At 42.9% G+C, this 26,395-nt stretch overlaps 1 protein-coding gene across 1 annotated transcript; it reads right to left on the bottom strand.

The window, feature by feature from the left end:
• Positions 1–380: 380 nt before the first annotated feature.
• On the bottom strand, positions 381–23,380 carry AGA (aspartylglucosaminidase). Its single transcript, XM_054990247.1, has 9 exons — positions 23,233–23,380; positions 15,820–15,973; positions 13,912–14,024; positions 12,101–12,213; positions 9,329–9,446; positions 5,296–5,371; positions 3,560–3,667; positions 1,953–2,086; positions 381–1,302 (listed from the first exon to the last, which is right to left on the bottom strand). The coding sequence occupies exons 1-9, from the start codon at positions 23,375–23,377 to the stop codon at positions 1,202–1,204; spliced, it is 1,062 nt and encodes a 353-aa protein (XP_054846222.1). The 5' UTR covers positions 23,378–23,380; the 3' UTR covers positions 381–1,201.
• Positions 23,381–26,395: the final 3,015 nt, after the last annotated feature.

Genomic DNA, 26,395 nt, shown 5'->3' on the forward strand with positions numbered 1-26,395 from the left:
TTAGGCTGAGTTACAGTAACTGGCCTGGGGATAGCCACCAAACTTTACAGCATATTGTTAAATTTTAAATATTAAATTGACTGCAGCATGGCAAGATTATACAGAAAAAGACAGCTATTAGAAATTCAAAGAGAAAAACACAGCAGCTGGAATAATCTTTTGCTTCATTTGTTTCCAGGGCTTTTTTTCTGAGAAAAGAGGTGGTGGAACTCTGTGGGTTGCCCTTGGAGAAAATGGTCACATGGCTGGTGGCCCCGCCCCCTGATCTCCAGACAGAGGGGAGTTTAGATTGCCCTCCACGCCGCTGAGTGGTGCGGAGGGCAATCTCAACTCCCCTCTGTCTGGAGATCAGGGGGCGGGGCCACCAGCCATGTGACCATTTTCAAGAGGTTCCGGAACTCCGTTCCACCGCGTTCCAGCTGAAAAAAGCCCTGTTTGTTTCCATTATAAAAAGGACAATGTATTATAGTTCAAGTTATCATAGTAAGTTTTATGTTGGTGTGTATTATAATTCATTAAAGTCTTGATGTGTTTTGTGGAAAAAAGAAATAGTCATTTAAGGTAATTAGCATTCTTGCCTATTTTTTGTGACCTTGTCAGTCATATATTTGACAGATGGGCTCCTTCTTAGAGAACCTAAGCAATATCAATCAATATTAACAGCAGCTACCGTCCAATCAAATGATTTTCTCCTCTGTTTGTTACAAAACTGCACTGCCAGCTATAGCTGCAGCAATGGCTACACTCAATATGTGTCCCATTTCAGGGGTTTTACCCGGAAGTTCTCCTCATTCAAACAAGGAATATACAGCTCTACAAAATCTTTCCAAATGGAGGAAATCCAGGTCAGTTTGATATATAGCACGTCAAGAAAGATTATTTCAGGGCTCTATCTTGGTGCTAATTACTTTCTGTTCTCTTTATGATGGTAATTTTGGAAGAACTTGAAAAATAACTTGCCTGCTTTCCAACCTGTTTGCTGTACCCTCCACATACACTTCACGTTTACTTAAACATCGCAGCATGAAAGAATAACCTGCTTAATTAGAGGCTACTTGGCACAAATCTATCTCTCCCTTCTGCCCCTTGAATTTACAGGAAAAGAGTGCAAACATTTTTTTTGTAAACATGGAAGCCCTCAAAGCTTCATTCCTTCTTAAATTCTTCCCTCGTCAATGCAGATGTTAAGAGGAAAACAATGTCAAATGCAGTCTACTATTTGTTCAGACGGTTGCCTCAGAGCGGGACTAGAAGCCATGAAATGAAACTGTGTGAATCCTGGAACTTTATTGCAGGCTGCACCTGTGGCAGGAAGGGGAAAGATAAAAAAAAATAAAGAGAGCAAATTATGAGAGACACATTCATCTGACTTCATGTCTTTTTAACATCTAAGCACTCCACTAATAATTTGACTGTAATGATGTAATTGTTCTTTTATAGCATTAATTAACTGGGCATTGAGATTTCTTTTAAAAGTCTCTTTTTTAACTTCTGAAGAAGAAAGTGCTGCCAAGCAACTCCCTAGACCTCATATCCTTAAATCATAATTCGAAGTTTAATATATTTTGTTTTAAATTTACATCTTAGTACCGGGGAATGTAATGAGTCCTTACAACTCTAATCTTTCAAACACAGAACTGTGGGAAATCAAAGATAAAAGAACTCCAATAAGCAGCCTGACCCAATAAAGCCATATTGATCAGCAAAATGATACTTCTTGCGGATCCGGTGGCTTGCTAATGAGTCATCCAGCATGACTGATCTCCGAGTGCTTTGAAGTCAGGGCAGTGCCACGTTATTTTCCGACAAGAACATGAACATGGTTTAAACATTTTCGTAGGAGTCATATTCATATCTTGGCTGACGTGACAAGCAGAGACATAGGCAGAATCAAAGTTCTGCTAACGAACACTTATGTAAAATGAGAATGGGAGAAAAAGTTGAAGACGTACCATAGCTTCCACTTGTGTTGGCACAGATAACTGCACCAAAGAAGTACGGGGCATACCTCCGAATTCTAGAAATAACTTTCTGGCATGCCTCTGTTGGCTCCATTCCCGCTCGCATATATTCCACGGCTTGATAGCTGATTTAAGGTAAAGGAATAGGCAAGCATTCTTAAACTGTCCAAGTAAGCACTGCCCCCGTCAAGCACATTATTTTAAAAACCTTCTCCATTAATAAACCAGTCTTACAAAGGAGTGGAAATGAGTGGAGTTGCCAGTACTCCCTGGAACCCTTTGCAGTATCACTTGGATGTTTTAATGGAAATTTATATATGAGAAACACTATTTTATGAAAAACAAGGCTGAGATGACGGCTGATTCCGCACACGTTGGATAATGCACTTCCAATCCTCTTTATAGATCGTTTGGAACGGAGTTTTTAGTGTGCGGAACAAAGAATCCACCTTAAACGATTGATAAAGGCCATTTCCACACACGTTGAATAATGCACTTTCAATGCATTTTAGCAATCCTCTGGAAGTGGATTTTTTGTTCCACACATGGAAAAGCAGTTCCAAATGTTCACTAAAGAGTACTGAAAGTGGATTATCCAACGTGTGTGGAAGCAGCCCAGGTGCATTGAAAGTGCATTATCCAACATGTGTGGAATTAGCCACTAAGGGATCACCATACCTTTCCCCAAAACCTGCTTTCACAAACAATTCTGTATTCACAGAACTCTGTTACATTTTTATCTAAGCAGCTCACCCACTTTATCCTCAACAACGAATATGACACAGTAATGGCTACACTATACTGGGTCTCCAGTGGTACAAGAAGACAAACTAGCTTGCTCTTAAGAAAAAGTGTTTTCAGTTCAAAGCTACACATGACATAAGGACAAGATTCCCACATACATATTAAGTCTAGCTTCACCTCTGTAAAGGAGGCCTTTAAGATGCTCTTTGGGGACATGTAACAATGCAAATTTACTCCCATCTGTTTATTGATTGTAGAGGCGTAGACTGGAGTAGCTCTGTACAGGAGTGCACTGTTCATGTATTTGTTGTCACTCCTTTAGCTAAAAATCAGTGTATTAGGATATTAGAAATCCAGTTGGAAATTGGATGCACTTCAGCTTCTGGAGTTTCTCGAAATAGTTTTTTTCATCAGATGGGAGAGAAGTATTTTGATAACCAAGAGTAAATAAGGAGCCTTCCGCATACAAGAGTGGGCATCCAATTTTTTTTTTTTAAATCACTACTCTCATGTTGGGAAAGAACATTGAAATATCATACACATGACAGAAGATTTTCATCTGCACAGGGATAATTTTGCTGCATAAAAAATAACACGCCCCGGAACTGGGAGGGGGATTACATCAACCATACAATGTATACAGGCTCCTCTTTATTAGAGAAAGGCGGTTGTATGGCAAATGAAATATGTGTGAGAAAATTCTTGTAGTCTACAACTCTGCAAGCATGCCTACGATTTTTGTTTTTACTCTAAATTTTAGCTGGGAACCCTCCGACCAAACAATTCCTTCTTGTCTCAGGACCTCTCATATGATATCAAATATTCCTTGTCCCAAACATCCTAAGAGTAAAAACCTGGGCAAGAAGCGCATCATAACATCGCCATCTCCAGTGGCGGCAGCAGCTCCAGCTGTGCTATCAGCATACGCTCCAGCTCCAGCGATGGGAGAGTCACCCACACGTCTAAACCAGGGGAAGGAAAATAATGTTAATAGAGTATTTGGTTAGGGAGTGAACTGTTTGATATTTCACACATAAAGCGACATATAGGAAAGCAGTTTGCAAGATGAGGTCCTCACTGTGGTGGAATATTGCAGGTCACTCACGTGACAATGTTCCTCCACAGAAAACGTCCTTCCAGATATTAGGAAAATGGATCCTGGGTTTTTTTTTTCATTTTTGTTTCGTGAAGGCAATACATTAAATCATGTGTGTTCAGGGGTCATTTCATAGAAAAAGAGCTGGAGGAACTCATTAGCATAATTCATTAGCATATGCCACGCCTGTTGCTATCACCAGAAGTGTGTCATTAGCATAACTGATTTGCATCTGCCGCACTCCCTGACATCACCTATCCTGGCTGTTTTGGATCCAATCCTGTTTTGGATCCAATCCTGGCCATTCAGGGCTGAAATTGGGCCCAAAATGGCAAAAAGGGTCTGAAAATGGCCGAAAAGGGGCCCAAAATGGTCAGGATCAGGCTGCTGCTGAGCAGGAGAATGATCCACCACCCATCAGAGGCCTGATCTGGGCTGTTTTGGCCCCAATCCAGGCCAAAACGGGCCCAAAATGGCTGAGAGTCAGGTGGGCGGGGCCACATGTCATGTGACCTCTTTGGGGAACTGCCGGAACTGGGTTCCTGTGTATTCCCCTTCAAAATGAGCCCTTTGTGTGTCCCCACCTACAGTCTGAAATGGTACAGTTTGCAAACTCAATGAGAACTGGATCATGAAGTTTCAGGACTTCATGAGAAGGTTGGCTCTCTCCTACCAGGAACCAATTCCATTATTTTGATATTGATACAGTTCCATTGCAATAAACATTAACCTAGATCAGAGGTCCCTAATCCTTTTGAGCCTGTGGGCACCTGCGGAATTGTTGACAGAGGGATGTGGCTGCAACCACAAAATGACCACTGTGTGTGGGGGGAGGGTATGGAACCACATGCATGGGCACACACGCTCACACACACAGAAGGAACCCAAGTCCAGACGACAAGAAGAGTAATTTTTTAAAATATAATGGGAAAGTGAGAGGGAGAATAAAAACCACGCTGTAGTGGCAGCTGCCACCGAAACAACAGCATTTTAACCTGCACAGCCAATCAGATCACCAATAAATCAGAAGCCCTGCTATGCAGGAGCCCCATCTATACACATTCTAAAAAAGCTTGGCAGGCCCCAGAAAAGGTGTTGGCAGGTGGCATGGCACCCGCAGGCACCCCTGACCTAGATCAAAGCATTTCACATATGACACTGTAAACTAGGCTGGTGATCAGCCCTGTATTATAAATGAGAGAATGAGTTTGAACTAAAAGACAAAGGCTTGCCGTACATTCTAGTGAACGTGTGGCTGGATTTAGATTTGAACTGGGGACTTTTTGACAATAACCACTAGATTAAAATATACCAATTCACTTCAAGGCACACCTAAATCATTTTCTTCCAAGTAATATAAACTATACCTCCATCATAGCAACGGCTAATAGACAGAGAGCTGGGCACTTTACAGTTCAGTTAAGCTTTACGGTTCAGTTAAGAAAATATTTTAATCTATACACAGTCAAGAATTATGCTATGACAAACACAAACCCCTGGATTTTATGGACAGCACCATTCGTTGACGTCCCTGCAGCAATGCTTCCGTTTTGACCAATCACAATCATGCCTATGAAAGAAAACGAGAGTGCAAATTAGGGCTCTAAACAATTCAATACAATTCAATACAAAAACATCTATGAATGTATGGTACATACATTCATAGGGTACAGCTGTCATGAAGCAGAGAGGGGATTCAGATCCGGGCCACAGAATGGTGGGAGGAAGAGAAGTTTAAACATTTTCCCCATTTCAAAGCGACTTCTGAATATCTGACTTATTGGCATAAACATACAGACCCCCCCCCCTCCAAACTGGGGAAAACCAGTAGCTACAAGGGTTGGTCAAATTAAGAAATCTAATGGGAGGGAGGCATTAGCAACCCCGTCCTCATGTTGAAGGCCTAATACACCCCCACACACACACTATTTTCAAGTAAAACGCTTAGGAAACCCATCCACACCTCCCCCAATCATCTTATTTTATCTGACCTTTAGAGATGTTTTATACATTTTTGTTAACGACTAAAATCAGGATGTAACAAAAGCCATGGAAGGGCTCCTCTGGAATCTAAAGAGTTGCCAACTAGCACAAACCACTACCCAGAGGTAAAGCAAGTATACTCACACATTCATAAATATTTTAAATATATTTTAAAAATATTTTAAATACATTTTTTCTTAGACAGTGCGGTGTGCTAAAGTGCTTATAAAATTTAAATATGTGAGTACACTTGCTTTACCTCCAGGTAGTTTGTGTTCGTTGGCAACTCCTAAAATCAGGATGGCCATTCTCCAAAAGGACAGGGCTTCTACCTTGTTGAGAAGTCACCAGCAGGTAATATTCAACGTGTAGCTTTCCTGGCACCACAACTTGATGACAGGACCTGCTTCACTTGGAAAATAAAAAAGATTTGCCACTTTGGGACTATTCCCACTCTAAGAACAGCCTATTAAATTTATGTGAAGCAAGTCAACCATCAGTGAAGGCAGATGATCATCAAAGTATCCGTCTCTCTGTACTGCTATACAAATTAAAACTTTTTGTAATTTCCAGAAGTAAACCTAGACTGCTCAGGGCAAGTGGCTGCCAGCTGGAAGAGAATTCCACGAACATACAACTGTGTCCCCCGTATGCAAAAATGCATTCCCCCCCCCCTCCCAAAGAAGGGCATTTCCATTGCCAAATGAAAGGCAGTGATTGTTGTGGATTCCCTCACCTACCGTATACCTCTACTTTGCCACTGATGCTCTTCCTGAGAGTCCTCTGACTTCAGGAACAAAATCTGGGAGGCTGAAACAAGGGATGGATTCGGGATAAATACCGCCCTTACTTATTTGGGCATAAAGCCTGGAAAATGGGCAGTTTGCCTGCAGCAGACAAAGTGTCCCATGAATGCTACATGGTCCCGTTCTGCTCCTGCTCCGTCACAGCAGCAGGCCATGTTTAAAAAGAAAAGAAAACTCTGGTTGCAGAGCACAGGTTCAGGCAAGCTGCAGAGGAGCCAGCGTTCACAAGGACCAGCCTTAGCAAGCGCTTCAGCATTTGACATTTTAAAAGTGCTAATTGCTCGGTGATGACAAATTTAATCACACTACAAGTGTCTCCTTAAGTGACTGTCAATGAGACTTGTGCTCCCAAGTCACATAGGTGCTTCTGTAAATTCCATATATAATTGCTATGCAGATGGCAGAGACTGAACCCCAAACACACAGAAAACCCCCTCTCCTGCTTCGGTTAATTTTGCAAAATGTGAACTTGAGCTTGGTATTTGGAAAGACATGCCAGATCTATGTAGTTCTGGAATGTTTGCTATGAGAATCAATTCATTGTAACACATTAGCGAATTCTGAAATGTTTCTTCAATTGCAAGAGCTTCCTTGATGTACTTCTCGTGAGGATATGGTACTATACACACAGAATTCTGGACTGGAAACTAAAAATGGAACCACATGTTGTGCTTTGTTCTTGCAGTATGTCTTACAAACAGAACAAGGCTTCTGGGGCTACAACTGATAGGTGAAGAATGATGTAAAGAGAGATGGGATTAATGGAATCTTTCCCCCATTTTGCTGCTGAACATTGTATCTGCCTCCACCTGCTTTCTTCCTCACTGGGGAAAACTTATAGATGCACTTACGTTTTCTCCAAGGTGGAGAAAAAGAAACTTGAAAGCAGTTAGTGATCTTCAGGGAGACAGGAAAAGGTTAAAAATCTCCCTTTCTCCGCATAATTGTCCTCTTCTTTTCGGTCTCAGCACCTGCAGCTCCATTAAAATTTATAAGGGGGTAAAAGGATCATGGAACTACCTAGAACATAGAGCTCTGCTTAAAAAAGACTTCCCAATCCAGAGACACAACTACCATGTTCTACTAATGCAAAGCTCTGCCTTATTAGGATGTGCATCAAAAACGATAAAAGAAACAGTAGGTCAATAGTCCAGATTTTCCAACTAAACAGAAGTGTAAGCTAAGCGGCTACCATTTCCAACTATCAAGCAGGTATAGTTCATACGTTGCTGCCTCATTGATATCTTCTTGTACATGTGTGTGAGTTATGTGCCGTCAAATCATCTCTGACCTATGGCAATCTTATGAATGAGAGGCCTCCAAAATGTCTTACCATTAACAGACTCGCTCAGATCCTGCAAACTGGAGGATGTGGCTTCTTTTATTGAGTTAAGGCACCTCATTTTGAGTCTTTCTCTTTTCCTCTAATTTTCACAAGGACCTGGGCTCTTTTCTTGGAACAGGAAGGGCACAGTAGGAAGAGCGATGTTCTCAACTAGAGATAGGCACGGACCGCATTACAAACTTCAAAAACCCACGAAATTGGCGATCGCGCGATCGCAATCCGGCAGTTCGTGATTGTCCATGGCCAATGAACCAGCGTTTGGGAGAAGCCTGGTTCGTTGCGTTCGGCTGCAGTTCGGGAAGCCAGACAGGCAGGCGCCAGCAATCAATTCCCCTGGCAACGAAGCCGGGGGAATGCCTGAACTCTGTCTGAGCTCCTTCTGTCACCCTGGAAACCCGAATGGAAGCCCAGCTTACTTTGATCGGCAGGTCTTCCTTCCAACCACAGAGCTGCAAAGCGGTTACAAGTTGGGAGAAGACACACAGGGGAGGGAGGGGGAAGGGGGTGTTCTGTAGCCATGGGCACTCCAATCTCATCCCTGCAAACCCTGATAGGCAGCTCTGATGGCCAAACACAGACCTCCTGTGTTGCTCAATGGGACCTGTGCTTATAAATAGCCGTGGGCTCCCAGGCTGGGTTTCACTTTCAGTGAGCAGTGGAGTGGGACAGAGCTCTTGCTTGCCACTTGCTAGCCTTTGGGGAGAGAGACTGAGAGTATAATTGAGCTTGGATTTTTGTGGGAATTTCCTGGGGGCCTTGGATTGGAGAGGGTATAACTCCAAGATCTCTTTTGCAATCTTCTCCAAACTTGGGTGATGGCTGTAGGAGAGCTTGTAAAACACTCCCCGGAAATATGGGCTCTCTAAGTGCCAAGGGGGCCGTTCCACGCCCCACAAACCGGTTCGGTAATGGAAAATGTTCGTTGCGGTTCACGATCTTGGGAACAGCGGCGGCACCAAACCACGAACCACTGGTTCGTTAAATTTTTTTTGTTCGTGCCCATGTCTACTCTCAACTTTTAACATCTGAATTGTGCTTTTGTTTTTTCTTCCTGAGTCCCGGTACAAAGTTTAGGCATGAGCCCTTGGGACAAGATGAAAAATAAGAGCCAAAGGACTCCTGGCTCACACCTTGTGACCTTGGATGAACTGGCCCGGCGATTCCGGGATCAGCCCAAGATATAGCCAGTTATTTTTGTTTGCTTTATTTAAATTGTATTTTTGTACGGTTATAAACCACTTTAGGTCCCTTCAAGGAAGAAAAGCAGGGAATGAACATTCTAAGTTAGTTATTTGTATCTTATATAAAATTAAAATTATCAACAAATAGTTGATCATGTATGACAGAAACAACTGAGTTTTACCGCATGGAACAGTTGCAAAAAAAGACATACCAATAGTATCATGACTATGAATGTGGACAGTTTTCTCCAAGACGTTCTGTTCTTCTCTCCTGAAATCTTCGTTCGGTTTGTACGGTCCGCATGATTTTGCAGCATCTGGTGTAACATTCTGCAATCAAAGTTTTATTCATATTAAATCTTTAAGAAAGGCAAAGGCATCTCACAAACCTGTACTTTTGTTTTGTAAGTCAAAAAATAGAAACACATTTCCATACTAAAAGGATAATATAAGCTCCTTGTGCATGCCAAGAACAAAGTTTTGTTGAAGGCAAATTACTCTCGTTCAGATGCTTTAAACAAAGAACAAACAAAAGCATATATCTCCATTTAGAGTCACTCAATATTGAAACCCTTCCATTACCCGCCGCAAAACTCTTAGATCTCACATTGTTATGTGATTTGCAAATGTGTCCTGCAATGAATAGCCAGAAGAGAAATAAAATACATCAACATTCTACGTGCAAAAACCAGCATGATAGTATTTCTTACCACCTACAGCTGTAATTTAAGATCAGTTCTTCCCAAGCCTTACGAGCATCCCTACTGGTTACGATAAGACGACTTGCATATATTTAAAGCTACGCTGCTAGTCTCTGTAGGACTGAAGCCTCATAACTCAGCTTACTACTTTCCCACTGCACATACTTCACAAACTACAAGACTCCAGTTGTTTCCCTTTCATGGACAACTCAGCTAAAGGAACAAGGGCATTTGTGGTTTAACAAACACAAACTTCCTCTTGCAAGACATCCAGTGTTTTCTCCACTGATCTTGGTTTCTCAACAGGGCACAGCAGACCTCGTGTTTTATATGGAATAACATGCGGGAGACAGCCCCAGATGTGGCATTTTTGCACACTGCAAGTAAGAAAATCTATTTTGTATAATCGCAATTTGCTCCCAACTTAAGTATGAAACAACAGTGGTGGAGCTTGTGGTGTTATTCCTTAATTGTTAGAATTTTCAATTACCCGCTGATTTGGCTCATGGGTAGCAACTTCTGACTCTGTTCAGCTGCAACTAAACAACTCGAGTGTTTGTGGCTAACGGGAAGAGATGACTCTGCTTGTGTGATTACACACAGCTTCTTCACATCACATCTGGCACTGCTGCCTCCAACTTAAAAAATGTTATCATCAAAAGAAAAAAAAACGTTTGATATTTTGTGTCGAGACACACTCCTTTGTTATTTCTGTGCATCTTAGCATGACAACCTAATTGTGAATGTCAAATTAAAGATTTAAAAAGCATACCTATATCTTAAACTTTATGTAGGAGCTCCTTCCAAATAAGCTAGTTTAGCATTGTAGCTGTAATCTAGATTAACCACATTGTATTGGTTTCTGCATGAAACTTTTATTTTACTCTTAGCAGTATCATCAAGATGTTGTTCAAAATGAAGCTGCACACCATATATACATGTAAAAAAATAACAACTTGGGAAATAAATGACAACCACAAACATTCAACAGTTCCCATTAGGGCTCAGACATCAGTTTGCTGAAATAAAAGGGAATGACATTCTAAGCATGCCATCTTGAAGCAGAGCTAGAAAGTTCCCGAAAAGGAAGCACGTAAGATACAATGCTGAAGGCTGGAAGTGGCAAATGGGGAAAAGTGGAGGTCTTTAGTTAGTTCCCAAAGAGGATCCAGTTGAAAAGCCTAATGGAAGACTCTTGAAAGAAACTGGATGGGCTTGGCAAGGGGCTTCCTTAGGTAACCAGGAGACTTCCTGGAGCTTCAGTCCCTTGGAAGCATCTGAGAGCGGAACCACAAGTGACAAAAGGCACAGGTTGGCCACTTGTCAGCTTCCCTCAAGTTTTGATGGGAAATGTAGGCAGCTTGGCGGAATGTTGGACAAGTGACGGTTGAAAAGTCCATTGGATGGCAGTTGGAGAGCCAAGCTGCAAGACAAGGACGCCTACATGTCCCATCAAAACTTGAGGGAAGCTGACAAGTGTCCAACCTGTGCCTTTTGTCACTTGTAGTTCCGCTCTTATTCTCATTCTCTCAGCAACTGAAAGATCTGGTGCAAGTTCTTCAACTTGAATGACTGCCATCATTCCTCCCAGGCCATTTCACTTTTACATGATCATCTTCCAATGACCAACTGTACACTGTTTCAGATATGCAGCCATGTTGGAACAGCAGGATCTGAGTCCAGTGGCACCCTTAGAGACCAAGCTTTCAAGGTATCTGAAGAAGGGAGCTCTGACGCTTGAAAGTCTATGTCTGTAGGGGGTGTTGACCATCTACCCCCCATATATGAGCAACCACGTATGGTTAAGCCACACCTCCACCTCTGTCAGATGTTATGTGGTTTTTATACGGTGAGCAGGTGTTTTATTAGAAAGCTGTGTTAATTTATGGTGATTTTATCTTGTATATTTTATCTTCTGTTGTAATCTGCCCTGAGCCCGCTTGTGGGGAGGGCGAGATATTGTTGTTGTTGTTGTTGTTGTTGTTGATAATAATAATAATAATATTAAAAAAATAGCGGCAGCAGCAACAACAATAATAATATTCCCTGAAAATATTATTGGCTCTAAGGTGCCAATGGACTCAAATCCAATCGTATACTACAGTCAAAGATAAGCATTTTCTTTCAAAACAGACTGCAGACCCCAATACCATGTCCCAATGAAATCGAATTCCAGAAACTATTTATTGGTTGTATAAATGATATATTTCTGTAAACAACAATGCAGTCAACCAAGGCCACAGAACAACAGCAACAAAAAAAGTTGTAGGAGTTGTAGTCTACCTTCCGGAAGTTTGGCTGACAGCTTCGATTAAGCCACTTTAAGTATATTGAAAGAGATTTCTGTGTAGTCAGGTCTTCGCTTGGAAATCCCATGCTTTCTGCAAACATGGTAGCTTTGTGGCAGAGGGAAAGAAAGAAAAGAGAACAAAACCAACCACCTCTACTTGCGATATATTTTTATTTAAGCAATAACCAATAAAAATATGTAAGAAATAGAAACAAAATTATCTAATAAACAAACCAAACTAACAATACATATAAACATAAAAAAGAAAGAACGAAAGGGAGAAAAATAAGAAGAAAAAGAAGACCGGGGGGGGGGGAGCTAATTAAACTACAGTCGGGGTTCTGATTTTCTCCGGAATGAATATGTATCATTTTCAAATTTTCACTTGCTCCATGTTAAGAAGAGAGCCTGTAACACAGAGTGGTAAGCTGCAGTACTGCAGCCCAAGCTCTGCTCATGACCTGAGTTCGATCCCAGCGGAAGCCGGGTTCAGGTAGCCGGCTCAAGGTTGACTCAGCCTTCCATCCTCCCGAGGCCGGTAAAATGAGTACCCAGTTTCCTGGGGGTAAAGTGTAGATGACTGGGGAAGGCAATGGCAAACCATCCTGTAACAAAAAGTTTGCCAAGAAAATGTCATGATGTGATGTCCCCCAATGGGTCAGTAATGACTCTGTGCTTGCACAGGGGACTACCTTTACCTTTACCTATGTAAAGAATAAAAGCTCTCTTTTTTCTAAAGTTCGTATTTCTTAATCTATAAATCCACATACCAAGGGTTAAATGTAAGGTTCTGCAGGATGTGCAATGCCAGGCATGATCATGACATCTGTTTGCTCAGATGGAGACCATCTGGGGCTTTGGACTAGATGGACTGGAGGTCCCTTCCAACCCACGATTCTATGATCTACATGAGACTGCAGTAAAGTGCCTTTAAATTGAACCACACCCTCAAGCATCACGTTGACACACCATTACAATGGTCAGTTCTCGTACCCCTGCTCTGCATGTGTACATTGCCTTACAAGATTGGTCTCTCATTTTGTAGTATATTGCTCACAGCAGGAACACTGACAACATTTTATTGTGGTTTGGGAACAAGGGGGTTTAAATCTTCTTAAGACTACTAGCAAACTAGGGGAAAACATATCAATTCACAACAGATAAGCCGTAACTGAAAGATTCACGATAATAAAAATGAAATTAATTTCACACTTCCAAATAGGCTCAGAATGTTTCAAGAATATTTTTGACACCAGTCATTTTTCTTGCCTTACAGAACAATTTCTATTATAGTTTTTTTTCTGTCTGGTTTTTACATCATCAGAAAATTATTGAATAGAGGAAATTGTCTTGGGGGCATATTTTGATATCTACTCACTCACAAAGGATTGTATTATTGTTAATGTACGTATGTGATGCTAAAATCCTAACAGAAATACTTTTGAGATTGGCACCAACAATATCTTTTTAGTGACTGCTGTATTGATTAACGACAACCACAGCTACGCGATTATTTGAGGACTAAATGCTGTGAACTCCATGGGACTTGACTTCCAAGTAAACATACACAAGGTCAGACTGTATAATGAACAGGGTAAAGATAAGCCATCGGGTTCATTTTTGAGCAATCTTGCTAAAATGAAGCTTGAGTATTTCCCACAGAAAGCAGTTTGCTAGACTTAAATTTGTTCCATTGGTTCCAACAGGACCTAATCATTACTCATTTAAGTGAGATTGCAACCATTGTCTTTCTCTACTGCATAGATATAAAAATAATATTTCAAAACAGCAGACTGAAAGTTACCTGACTCTCCAACCAGCAAAGTGTGCTTAGTGTGTTGTATCACTTTTCGTGCCACACCGATAGCATTTTTTATGCGTCTGAGATCTGCTACTGCCCCAACTTCCATAGTGTTACTAGATCAAAAAACAAAACAAAACACAAAAGGACAGATCGAAACACTGCAAGAGGTATTTAAAGCATATGCCAAGTTTCGTAACACAGAATACAAAAACAACACATGCCTTATGAAGAATAAAACATTGGTTTGTATCCAGACTAAATGGGCAATTTCCACTGATTCTCCCTTCCCACTGCAGAGCCCGCACATGCGATTCCTCAAGGTCTGCTGTCCTCAGGAGAAGCATTTTGTAGAGATCTGTGGGCTGCAGCGGGAAGGGAGAAGCAGGAAAACCCCATTCTGCCACTGGAAAATGTAAGTCTGGATCCGACCCATTAGTTTTTTTAACAGAAATGTAGATTGTATTGTCAAAATGTAGATTGTATTGTCGATGTATTGTCGAAATGTAGATTGCTATCCCAAAGTTACTAGTAAGTCCATTGACTTATGTTACATTGCTCAAGAACAAACAAATGGTAGACTGTAGCGAAAGACGGCAGTCTGGAAGGCTGATCAAGATGGGTAGCCGTGTTAGCCTGTCTGTAGCAGCAGAAAAGAGCATGAGTCCAGTAGAACCTATGAGACTGAGAAAATTTGTGGTAGGGTATGAGCTTTCCTGAGTCACTTCTTTAGATACCTGAAGAAGTGAGGTGTCTGAAGAAGTGAGCTGCGACTCATGAAAGCTCATACCCTACCACAAATTTTGTTAGTCTTATAGATGCTACTAGACTTTTGCTCTTTTCTATAGTCTGGAAGGTTGTATGTAAGGCACAGAATTACATAAGCCACTAAGGAGAAAGGTGGGGTATAAATGAAGTAAACAAATAAATAAGTTTAAAGAATGTTTGGAAAGCATCGTGGCAATGCTGGAACAACATGCAAATGCTTGCAAACTACTGCTTGTGTATGCACAGCTTCTTACTGGTTCAGGAACTTAAATCAACAGCATTTTTTCAACTGGCAAAAACTTCCTTTGACCTTCTTGATGCTTGCCGCATTCAAAGGTGCTCTGAATGAGATTTCAATCTACAGCAATTTTACATCACTTTAACCTTCTAAAAATAATTTATTTTTATCTCTCTATTATAACTTAATCAAAAGCAGGAAATAAGATATTTAAGTTTTCTCCCTGCCCCTTCTCAATGTAATATTCATTTCACAGCATTCTGAAACTACAGTTATAAGCAATTAACTTCCAGGTGTACTGCTGGATCTCTCAAGATACTTTTACACAATGGTTTAGAACACTGTCAGTGAAACCATAAGGAGACTTACTCTAGTCTAAGCCCATTGAAATCAATAGGCTTAGACTGGAGTAACTCTGTTTAGGATTACACTGTGTGTTTTAGCAAAATGTATATTGTACAGTATACCGTCTGATCCGCAGACTGGCAAGTATGGTGGCAGGTTCCCTTATGAGTTTGGTGGAGGAGGTGCTTTTTGTAATGACTATAATCAAAAAAGCAGATAGGTATGAACTGGCCAGTGCATTGGGACCTAATCTAATACAAAGGTAATTGATTTAACTAGAGATAATTCCAGTGACTTGAGGGTGGAAGAGTATCTCATTGTAAATCTCCCCAAGGTTTAAAAGGCTCATCATTATTTAAACTGTGCGAATGGTATGGTATGGCTCCAGCTTGGACCCATATTGAAAACAAAACCTTTAATAAACTTCAAATGTTTTTAAAAAACGGTGGCAGCACCAGGTACTGAATCTGTACCACTGAACTGAATGGAAAAGATTTGCAGATTTTACGCTAGAACCTGTCTGTGAAGAGCTTACACCTTTCTTCTTGTGAATTTCTTACCCGTCCATAATCATTGCATCCAACGTTGTTTCTCCATGTTCATCTGGACTGCCTCCGTACCCCACGCTTCCATCACACTGCTCAATCTCACACTGGCCACAGCCGTGCTCTACAGCATCCAGTTCAGAGCCGCCTCCCTGTAACGTGCTCCAAGCTGCAATCGATAACATCTGCCATCGCATACTTGTTTATGATACTTGTAAAACAATCCCATCTTAAAAACAGATACACACCAATTCCATTCCTAAAAACATCACACAATATGCATACTCACACTTACCATGACATATTTTTATGAATGCTCATCAAAATACAGAAAGAATAAAATCATTGACCCTGCCCCCCCGCCGCAAGCATGCTTAGTTTGTATAACCAGGGCATGGGGATAGAATCCTTGGAGAAACGAGCACTATCACTTTTATTCCCATTTCTAGTGGTTTATTGACAGCACACTCCTTTGCAGTGTTACATCATCTTTTATTTATTTATTGACACTGTAAAATCTTTTACACCTAGAGAGGCAGTTTCCAATGTAACCAGAATGCAAAAGGCTGAAACCAGCAAGGAACTAACATAACATATAAGTTTTAAAAACTTCAATGAATGCTACTGAAATATAGCAAATTTGTGTAATAAATCATCGCATAGATAATACAATAAACTTAGTAAACAGCAATGAAGGAAATATACACGTTACAATGAAGATCCATCAAATAACCACGCGAGACCACATACCCTCTACCACGGCCCTCAGTGGTGCATGCAGTTTTTCATTCAAAGTCCATCAATAAATAATTTTCAACAATGCAACACACTGAAGACGTCCGCCCAAAGGGCAGAAGTGGTGAGGATGCAGAACAGCACATATGAAGCTTGACCGCTTCTGTTTGTGCGCTGAAATATGTGCATGAGAAAAATGTGTTTCCTTCACTGAGAGTGGGAGAAAAAACACGTGATGGTTGTTTGTGTATCGTCTCCTGAAGAAGTGGACCTCATGAAACAAGCAGAGTTCACCGGACGCTTGTAGAGACGGGGGGGGGGCATTCCTGGCCCCCCACTTTTCTTTGTATTCCACCTTACAATGTCACACCACCAGAACTGAACCCCCTTGGGGGCTACTTACCTCTCTTGATTTGCCGTTCTCCATCCCCACCGCTTCTGCCCTTTGGGCGGTCATCTTCAGTGTGTTGCATTGTTGAAAATTATTTATTGATGGACTTTGAATGAAAAACTGCATGCACCACTGAGGGACATGGTAGAGGGTATGCGGTCTCGCATGGATATTTGATTGATTGATCTCCATTGTAACATGTATATTTCCTTCATTGCTGTTTAATATGTTTATTGTATTATCTATGTGATGATTTATTACACAAATTTGCTATATTTCAGTAGCATTCATTGAAGTTTTTAAAACTTCTATGTTAGTTCCTTGCTGGTTTCAGCCTTTTGCATACTGTAAAATCTTTAGCATCCCAACAGGCTATCCAACAAGTTTGCCAGCATATGGGTAATCCTACCCCGATTCAAAGCACAGACTGATAACCGAACCACTCTCATTCATTCATATCCACATATCAAAGTTGTGAAGAGAGATGCTGACCAGTTTGGTTAAGAGCGGCAGGACTCTAATCTGGAGAGCCGAGTTTGATTCCCGTCTCCTCTGCTTGGGCAGGGTGCATTTGATTTAAATCATGATTTAAATCACTGGTCAGTAAAACTAGATTTAAATCATGGTTTTCTACATAAAGACTTATTCTTTTCTACATAAAGACTCCTTGCACTTAGCTTCTTGTGCAGATTGATTCCAACAATCTTCTATTCATTGAAATTTTCTGAAACTTAGCACTTAAGAGGTAAGGGATTGATTCTGTGTACAAAGATTTGCAAAGGAACAATGGGATTAAGGTCTTTTTCTCAATTCTGTATGTTTATTTTATAACCTTTTTGCTGTGAAGAAGAGGCATGTGATCTCTGCAGGCACAAGTTCACAGTTTTGAGAACTGTAAAACCAAGCAAATGTGATAATATTTTCTAGATAGAAAAACTGCCCAATAAACTTACAGAAACCTCTGGAAGAGAATGGCATTGTGGATGGATTAATGGAATTCATTTACCAAAAAATTTAAACATTGCATGAATATACAGCCTCATGGTACATAATTAAAAACTAATCCTTATTTCATGATGAATAACCTTCGGACTATAATGTATCTTAAATAGAAAACTATCTTTAGATAGATTTTTCCTCAAAAACATTTTATTAAAAAAAATCTGATTTAAATTAAAAAAACCCGATTTTTAATTTAAAAAAAAAAAATCATTGATTTTTATGCATCCTGCAGCTAAGCGGCCTTGGGTCAGTCACAGCTCTCTCAGAGCTCTCTCAGCCCTGCCCACTTCACAGGGTGATTGTCATGAGGATAATAATAATGCACTTTGTAAACCACTCAGAGTAGGCATGAAGTTGTCCTGAAGCGCGGTATATAAATTGAATGTTATTATTGTTATTGGTGGAGAGAGTGCCCTCAAGTTATAGCTGACTTATGGCAACTCCTGGTGGGGTTTCACTAACAAAGGTGGTTTCTCATTGCTTGCCTCTGCAACTTTGGTCTTCCTTGGAGGTCTCCCATTCAATTACTAACCAAGGCCGACCCTGCTTAGCTTTTGAGATCTGATAAGATCAGGCTCACCTGGGCTATCCAGGTCAGGGCCTTGTTGTTGTTGTTGTTGTTGTTATCCCCTTATGCTAGACAACATGAAGGTCCAGAACTGGCAACCTGGCTCAAGGGAGATCTCTCCCCAGGCACCTGGACTGGACAAACCAAAGTGTCTGGCTTGTCTCCTCTCCCTATCCCATGATACCTCAGAGTGCTTGCAGATTAAGTTAAGTTAACTGCCTGCTCATGCTGAACCCGCCACCTTAGTATGGGTTTTATTATAACTGGACTTTTAAAAATAAACCTCCAATTCCTAATATAGTATTAAGCAGGTAAAAAAGAAAAGAAAAAGAAAAAAAGCATTCTTTCAGGGCCAGTTAGAGACATCTCAAAGCAATTCCAGCTAATCCCATACTGTAAACAATATTCACACATACACACATTAGTATCCAAACCCACAGGATTACTCTAGTCTAAACCCACTTAAATCAACTGAAGGATTGCACAAAGGTGCTGCCAAAGGGTTGGTTCAGTGGATACAGTAGATACTTAATGCCTCTTTGCTATGAAGTCCTTTCCAGACCATCTTGAAAGAAGCAGAGGCGTTAGCCGTGTTAGTCTGTAGTCGCAAAATAGTAGAGTCCAGTAGCACCTTTAAGACTAACCAACTTTATTGTTTTCGAGAACCACAGCTCTCTTCGTCGGATGCAACTTTATTGTAGCGTAAGCGTTCTCGAAAGCTTATGCTGCAATAAAGTTGGTTAGTTCTAAAGGTGCTAATGAACTCTTTACTATTCTGAAAGAAGCAGTTATGAAACCTTTAATGGAAAAGTCCTCTGCATACCAGCTCTGAATGCGGGAAGGCTGGTGAGCACGGGAGAGATGGCTTTTTTGGCTTTAACACCTAAGCACTGGAATTCCCTACCTCAGAAATACCAGCGCCCTCCCTCCCCCCACACACAGTGCGGAGCTTCCAGAGACTAAGGGCCAAGCTACACATGACGAATGACACTTGAACGGCAAGTGGATTGAGTGGAGGGCAAGTGAACAGGGAGAAATACACTTGCTGTTCAAGTGTCATTCGTCATGTGTAGCTTGGCCCTAAGATGATTTTATTCTAGATCTTGTTTTAATTTTTTACTGACCTGCTTCTTCCTCCACTTATTTTTATTGTCTGTTCTACTGTGTTTATTTAAGACGGGGGTGGGGTGTATCTTTTTCTTGTTTTACATTATAGCTATGGCTTTTGTTGTTTTATTGTTGTTGGAATACTTTTAATTTGTACACAGCCTCAAGCATTTTTTGTTGAACTCAAAAAGTAAAAATGCAGTCGATAAAAGAAATAAAGACGATGGCCGAACAATACATCACAACAGCAGCAAGGACTTCATGGTCAAACGTGCAGAATAATGGCAGCAAAAGAGGCCGCCTGCACACAAGGCCGTGGCTTACTTGTACACATGGGAATCCCTAGGAATGCATAAAAATAATTATTTGCGGATTTTTAAAATGTCTCCTTTCACCTCTCTCCCTTTGCCCGTCAAATAGGTTGACGAGGACCAAGCAAGTTTGCTGCATTCGCTGGGTGCAATAGGGGAGGCAAACAAGGTTTGCTCTGCTCTAAACCTGAATAATATTCTGAAAATCTGACAGTATATGTGTGTGTTAGGGGATTTCCTCAACATTCGTCTACCCACTCCGATGCCATTCCCTACTAGTCAAGATGGTCAAGGGACATAATATCAGTTTCCAAGCATTCTTAAAACCTCAGGCTACTAGAATTTAAGTAGGCTAGAAGAAGGGCACAATCTCCCTGTTTCTTGTATATGTTTTCCCACAGTATCTGCCCAGGCCATTCTTCATATGCAGGCTATAGAATTTAATGGGCCATTTGTTTGACCTTAGTGTGTCTGTTCTCGTTTTTCTTTTCAGGCTCGAGTCTCCAATGAACTCATTAATGTTTAGAAGTATAAGCGAGCTGCATATAGGGTTGCTAACCTACAGTTCTTGGGTTTTTTTTACTGGCCTGGCTCCTTTGACAGCAGCACAACATACAAAGCTAACAGAGAAGCTTTTCTGGCATGGAAATAAAAGGTGAGAAATTGCTCATGTCTTATGTGTCACGTTGCTGTTCAAGGCAGAGGAACAGGGACTGTTAAAAAAAAACAGGGTGGCAAAACCAAAATGTTAACCCATTTGTACGGCAGATAACGACGTCGCAGAGTGAGGATTTTTGAAAGCATGTAGTGACACTAAAATTATGTCACTAACCCAAATCCTTTCCTTTCCTTGAGCTCATTTGGTGGTTCTAGCAGGGGAGCGCAGCTATCGTATACCCTTGACCGAAGTACAGTACATTCTATCTGGGATGGTTGCTGTCCTCTTCCACCACGCGTGCAGCTTCAGGAGGGACGCACATGGAGCGGTGAGAGAGGAAGGGGACACCCCCGACTCACCAGCTAAATCTACCCTGGTGATCGATGGGGTGACAGAGGTCGCAACCAGATCGCCCTCACATCCACACCCCAAATCAAAACATCATTTAGGATGCAAGATGGACTTGAAAGCTTCGTCAAAATACATGGTAAAGAAAATCTCTTTTTCCCCCCATGGAGATAGGAACATGAAAGGCTGCCTTATGCTGAGTCAGACTAATCAGACATATCCAGGGCTTTTTTTCTAGGAAAAGAGGTGGTGGAACTCAGGGGGTTGCCAGCACAGGGGGCAACTCCTGGCGGGAGGTGGTGCCCCTGGTACCACATGTGCACGCGCAAAGTGCACGCACACTTCCGGGACCGCACAATGATGTCACCTTAGGTCAGCTGGAACAAGAGGAGGAGTTTTTTAAAAATTTAAATCGCCCTCAGCGAAAATGGTCACATGGCTGGTGTCCCCGCTCCCTGATCTCCAGACAGATGGGAGTTTAGATCGCCCTCCGTGCCGTGTGCGGAGGGCGATCTAAACTCCCCTCGGTCTGGAAATCAGGGGGCGTGGCCACCAGCCATGTGACTATTTTCAAGAGGTGCCGGAACTCCGTTCAACTGTGTTCCGGGTGAAAAAAAGCCCTGGCCATATCTACTTTGATTGGCATCAGCTTTGCAGGTTCTTGCATCACTCACTCTAAACCTGCATAATATCCTGAAAATCTGACAGTACATGTGTGTGTTAGGGGATTTCCTAATCCGATCCTTTCAACTGCCAATACCAGGGAATGACTGAACCTGGGACGTCCTGTGTGCAAAGCAGAGGCTCTGTCACTCATCCAAGGCCCAACTCGGGAATCCATGGTGGAGGCTCATATATCTCATTGCTATGGAGAATCACAGATGCGTATAGAGAAAACAGGTCTCATCTGTCAGCATTATGGGGCATTGCATTTGTATGACTTGCGGAGCCATCATCAAAAAGAGGTGCTAACAATAGACTTCCCAACCAAGGTCAACCACTGAGATTCCTCAGGCCCAGGGTGCAAGAGATGCAGCTTAGCCAGAATGCAACTAAAAAGCTTCTCTCTCCTTTCTTTGCAAGGTCACAGCAGGCTGGGGCCCTTTTTTAGAATAGTAAAGAGTCCAGTAGCACCTTCAAGACTAACCGACTTTATTGTAGCATAAGCTTTCGAAAGCCACAGCTTTCTTCGTCAGATGCATGGAGGAAGAGAGATAAGAACATGAAAAGTCACGCATCTGACAAAGAAAGCTGTGGTTCTCGAAAGCTTATGCTACAATAAAGTTGGTTAGTCTTAAAGGTGCTACTGGACTCTTTACTATTTTGCTACTACAGACTAAGATGGTTAACTCCTCTTGATATGTAATCTTTAGAAAACTCTGAGAAGCAACCAGGAGAGAATTGCTGTAGCAAGCAGAAAAAAAACCCTGGACAAAGGAGATGTGACTATCAGCTTGGACTTTGGGCTACAGCTAAGGCGGGCTGCCTCCCAAACTTGTTTTCAATGCAAACGTTTAACCTCATACGTAAACACAAATAAAAGTATTTCGGATATATGCAGGGCATCTCCTCCCAATCATGAGCAACCACAACCAGCTACATTTCATGGGACTGGTTTCCCATTGAGAAGCAGAGGACACCTGGAAGAGAACTAAAAATCCTATAGGTGATTCCTTCCACAGCCCAGACCCGATGGCCTATATGCTCCCCCTCTCCCCAAACACTGATCACGCTGCATTAGTCTGAGTAATTGCCACCACCACCTCCACTTCACAGGGGCATGGTTTGGGAACAAGGAAACTCAGACACAAGGGCTGCCTTCGAGTCAGATTCGGGTCCAACAGCACCTTAAAGACCCTGACCTGGGTAGCCCAGGCGAGCCTGATCTTGTCAAATCTCCCAAGCTAAGTACGATTAGCCTTAATAATTGGATGGGAGACCTCCAATGAAGGCTGCAAAGGCAGGCAATGGCAAACCACCTCTGTTGGTCTCTTGCCATGAAAGCCCCACCAGGGGTCACTCGCCGTAAGTCTGCTGTGACTTGAGGGCACTCTCCACCACCACTGCACTTTAGAGACCGACTAGATTTCCAGGGCATGAGCTTTGCAAAGCAGGAGCTGGGCGGCTCTTCCCCTTCGAAGGCTGGCTCGGGCGCCCGACTGTGCGCAGGGCTCTCCGCAAATGCACCCTGGGACGGGGCTGCGGCTTGGCATTGGGGAAGGAGGTGCCCAGGACGGAGAGCGGAAGGTTACAGAGGTTTGAAAAGCGTGAAAAAGCCTCGCTCGGGCACGACTTGCGGCCCCGGCACCTGTTTCTGCCGCCTTCCTGAACGCCCAGGTGTTGACGACCAAGGGCAGGCTCGCCGCCGCGGCGCCCCTCGGGGCCCAGCCGCCCGCCGCCAGCAGCAGCAGCAGCGACCACCGGAGCTCGGGCGAGCCTCCGCCGCTTCCCATCGCTCTCGCCCGCCTCCCGCCCGCGCTGGGGCGCAGCTCGCATGCGCCGTGGACCGGCGGCGCGAGCGGTTGCGCAGGCGGCTGTCGACCCCGGGCGCCGCCTTCCTGGGGCTCCGGAGGGCGGAGGGAGCGGCCGGGGCTGCTGCCTCCTCCTCCTCTTCCTCCTCGCGGGCGGTCCGGGGGGGGGGCGGAGGGCTTCTCGCGCGCCTCTTGGACTTTGCAAGGCAGCCTAGGAAAGAGGAGGATTTCAGAGGCTGCAGAGCAGAAAACCAGCGCTGGGGCAGGGGAGGGAGAAATGGCGCTGGAAGGGGGAGCCGGCCTGGGCAAAGCATAGTGTTGCCACCTCCAGGCTGGGAAATTCCTGGAGTTTCGGGGTGGGTGATACCTGGGGAAGGTGGTTTTGGGGAGGGAAGGGACCTCAGTGGGGTATAATGCTATGTAGTCCACCATCCAAAGCAGCCATTTCCTCCAGGGGAATTGATCTCTGCAGCTTGGAAATCAGTTGTAATTCCAGGAGCTCTCCAGGTCCGACCTGGAGGATGGCAACCCTAGCAGCGCTGCCCACTTCGCCCTGAGCAGATGTTGGACAAGGCGGCTGGGTGACCTAGGGCGGAGGGGGCGTCTCTTTTCACCCCTCACCCTGGCCCTGTGACTTTGGGCAGGGCAGCGCCTTCCCATCCCTTGTTGGGAGAGGCCGGCGAGTGGGATGACGGCCGTTCTCAGGCTCTTTTTGAACAGAAATTTGGAACTTCAAGGTGTTGTGCCATTGAGAGGCACTTCTGGGTGGTATAGATCCAGAGGAGTTAGCCGTGGTAGTCTGTAGTAGCAAAAATAGAAGAGAGTCCAGTAGCACCCGCTTCTGGGTGGGCAGCCCCTCACTGCAGCAACACTGCCAGGGCAGCCCCTCCCTCATTGAGAGGTGAGACCGAGCAGGGAAGACCCTGAAATGAGTAACAGGAATGCACCTTGAGAACAATGGGGGATGCTGGACAACTCCTCTGAATATCATGGGAGGCATGAATGCCAACTGACGTGTGGGCTCCACTGAAACATATATACATTTAGATTTAGAAACCACCCTACTCCGGAATACACGGGTCAGGTTGGTGAACAACATAACTATAAAAAATTCATCAACAGCCCGCGATTTAAAATAGACCACAATTAAAACTCTCATATGGCATTAAAATATTACAGTATGGAAAAAGTTGGAATGGATTTTTAAAATCTTACTATGGGAACTGGGATGGCGGCTTCCAGAAAGGAAAGGCACCTCCTGGAAAGTTTTCAGCAATTGGACTTACAGCCCCCAGAGTACAATAGCAATCACTGCTGCTAGATGCGTTTTTCCGAGTCTGGAGTGACAGCCGGCAGAGTGGAATGACGGCCTTCCTCAGGCCCGTTTTTATCGGCAATTTGGAACTTCAAGGTGTTCTGCCATTGTGACAAGTGCATGCCGTCCATTCATTTATTTATCTGCTCACTCCATTTACACTACCCCCTTCTCCAATGAAGACCCAAAGCAGCTTACATCATTTTCCTGTTCTCTATTTTATCCTTGCCATAGTCAGCCACATCCCATCCCTTGCTTGAGTATCGCTGGCATGCAGATTTCACTTCATGTTGTGCCGGAAGTGATATCAGTGTGACGGGACACTGGTCAACACCCCCCCCCCCTCATTTTTCTCCTGCCACCCAGATGAGCACCGTGGGAAGGGAAGGGCCCACGGGGAGCAGGAGATCCCCTGCCCACAATACGAACGTGGCAACCTTCATCCAACCCAACAGAACTGAAAATAGGCTTCCTTTTAACATTACAGAGCATACTTGTATTTAACGTAGAGGCACAAAAGATTAATTTGATTTCATAGCTATTGTTCTTATAACTTAAGAGAGAGAGGAGAAGATTGTAGGGCTTTATGTATGACAAGGTCAAGTTTGAAGAGACATGCAATATTTTGAGAATGTCCAAGCTGTTTCTTTAAAGCCTGAAGGTACATTATTATTGTAAAAAGAAATAACAGACTATGGGAGAGCACTTGAATGGTTGTCCTGCTGCGCAGCCCTTTATAATAAAGGTCAGCAGAAGTAATAAAACATTTAAAAAGGTTTGAGCATTTTGATAAGTTGACCTGGGCGTCAGAGGTTCTCTAAGGGTGAAATCCAAGGAAGGCCAGAAAAATCTTGTTTACGCAAAGTTCTCTTGTTAATTCATTTCTGATATGAAACTCCTTAATCTTCCTGTGCATCTTCCTCTGGGTAGCAAGGAGAAGGGCAAACTGTGTGTGTTATTGTGAGCAGCATGGAAGAGAGGGAAAGGAAGGGGGTGAGCACTGCGGGCGGAGCGCAAGCCTGTTAATAAACGAACATACAAAATCAACAGTGATTTTCAGTTGGCTGCATTACAGAATTGCATTTACAATTCTCTATTGTAGCAAGATGACTAAATAAGATACACAGACAATTACGAAGTGGTAAAGTCGGGGATAATAGAGATGTTGTTCATAAGTATCGATTCTGAGGCTTGTGACCTAAATCATGCAAACCTAACTAGCAGGCTAATGAAAGCTATCAAAAACTGAGATGAAAGGCAGCCAGATACTGGGCTTCAAAACCCTTCACCTGCTTCCCTTCGCTGCCAGTTTTTTTGGCAACCCAATTTGAATATGTCTTCATCTTGGATTTGAATAGCCTGATCGGTAATAAGCTTTTGGGTTTGCTCTTTGTATTCTGAGGCCTATTTCATAGCACATGAATATACATGTAATCTGCCTTCTTTGGAGTCAGTCCTTTGGTCTATCAAGGTCAGGACTGTCCGATGGTGGCTCTCCGGGTTTGTCTCAGGTATTAATCTTTACTATCACTATCTGATTTTTTAACTGACGTTGGGAAGGAAGAAGATACTCTTACCATGGAGTCACAGCCTATCAGCTTATAGGGACAAATTGTTCATGAAATAGAATAGGGAAGTAAAAAGAGGAAGTTACCCTGAATCTAAACAGACTTCTGAAGTTGCAC

The sequence above is a fragment of the Eublepharis macularius genome, chromosome 10, assembly GCF_028583425.1.
Source record: "Eublepharis macularius isolate TG4126 chromosome 10, MPM_Emac_v1.0, whole genome shotgun sequence".
In the NCBI taxonomy this organism is placed as follows: domain Eukaryota; kingdom Metazoa; phylum Chordata; class Lepidosauria; order Squamata; family Eublepharidae; genus Eublepharis; species Eublepharis macularius.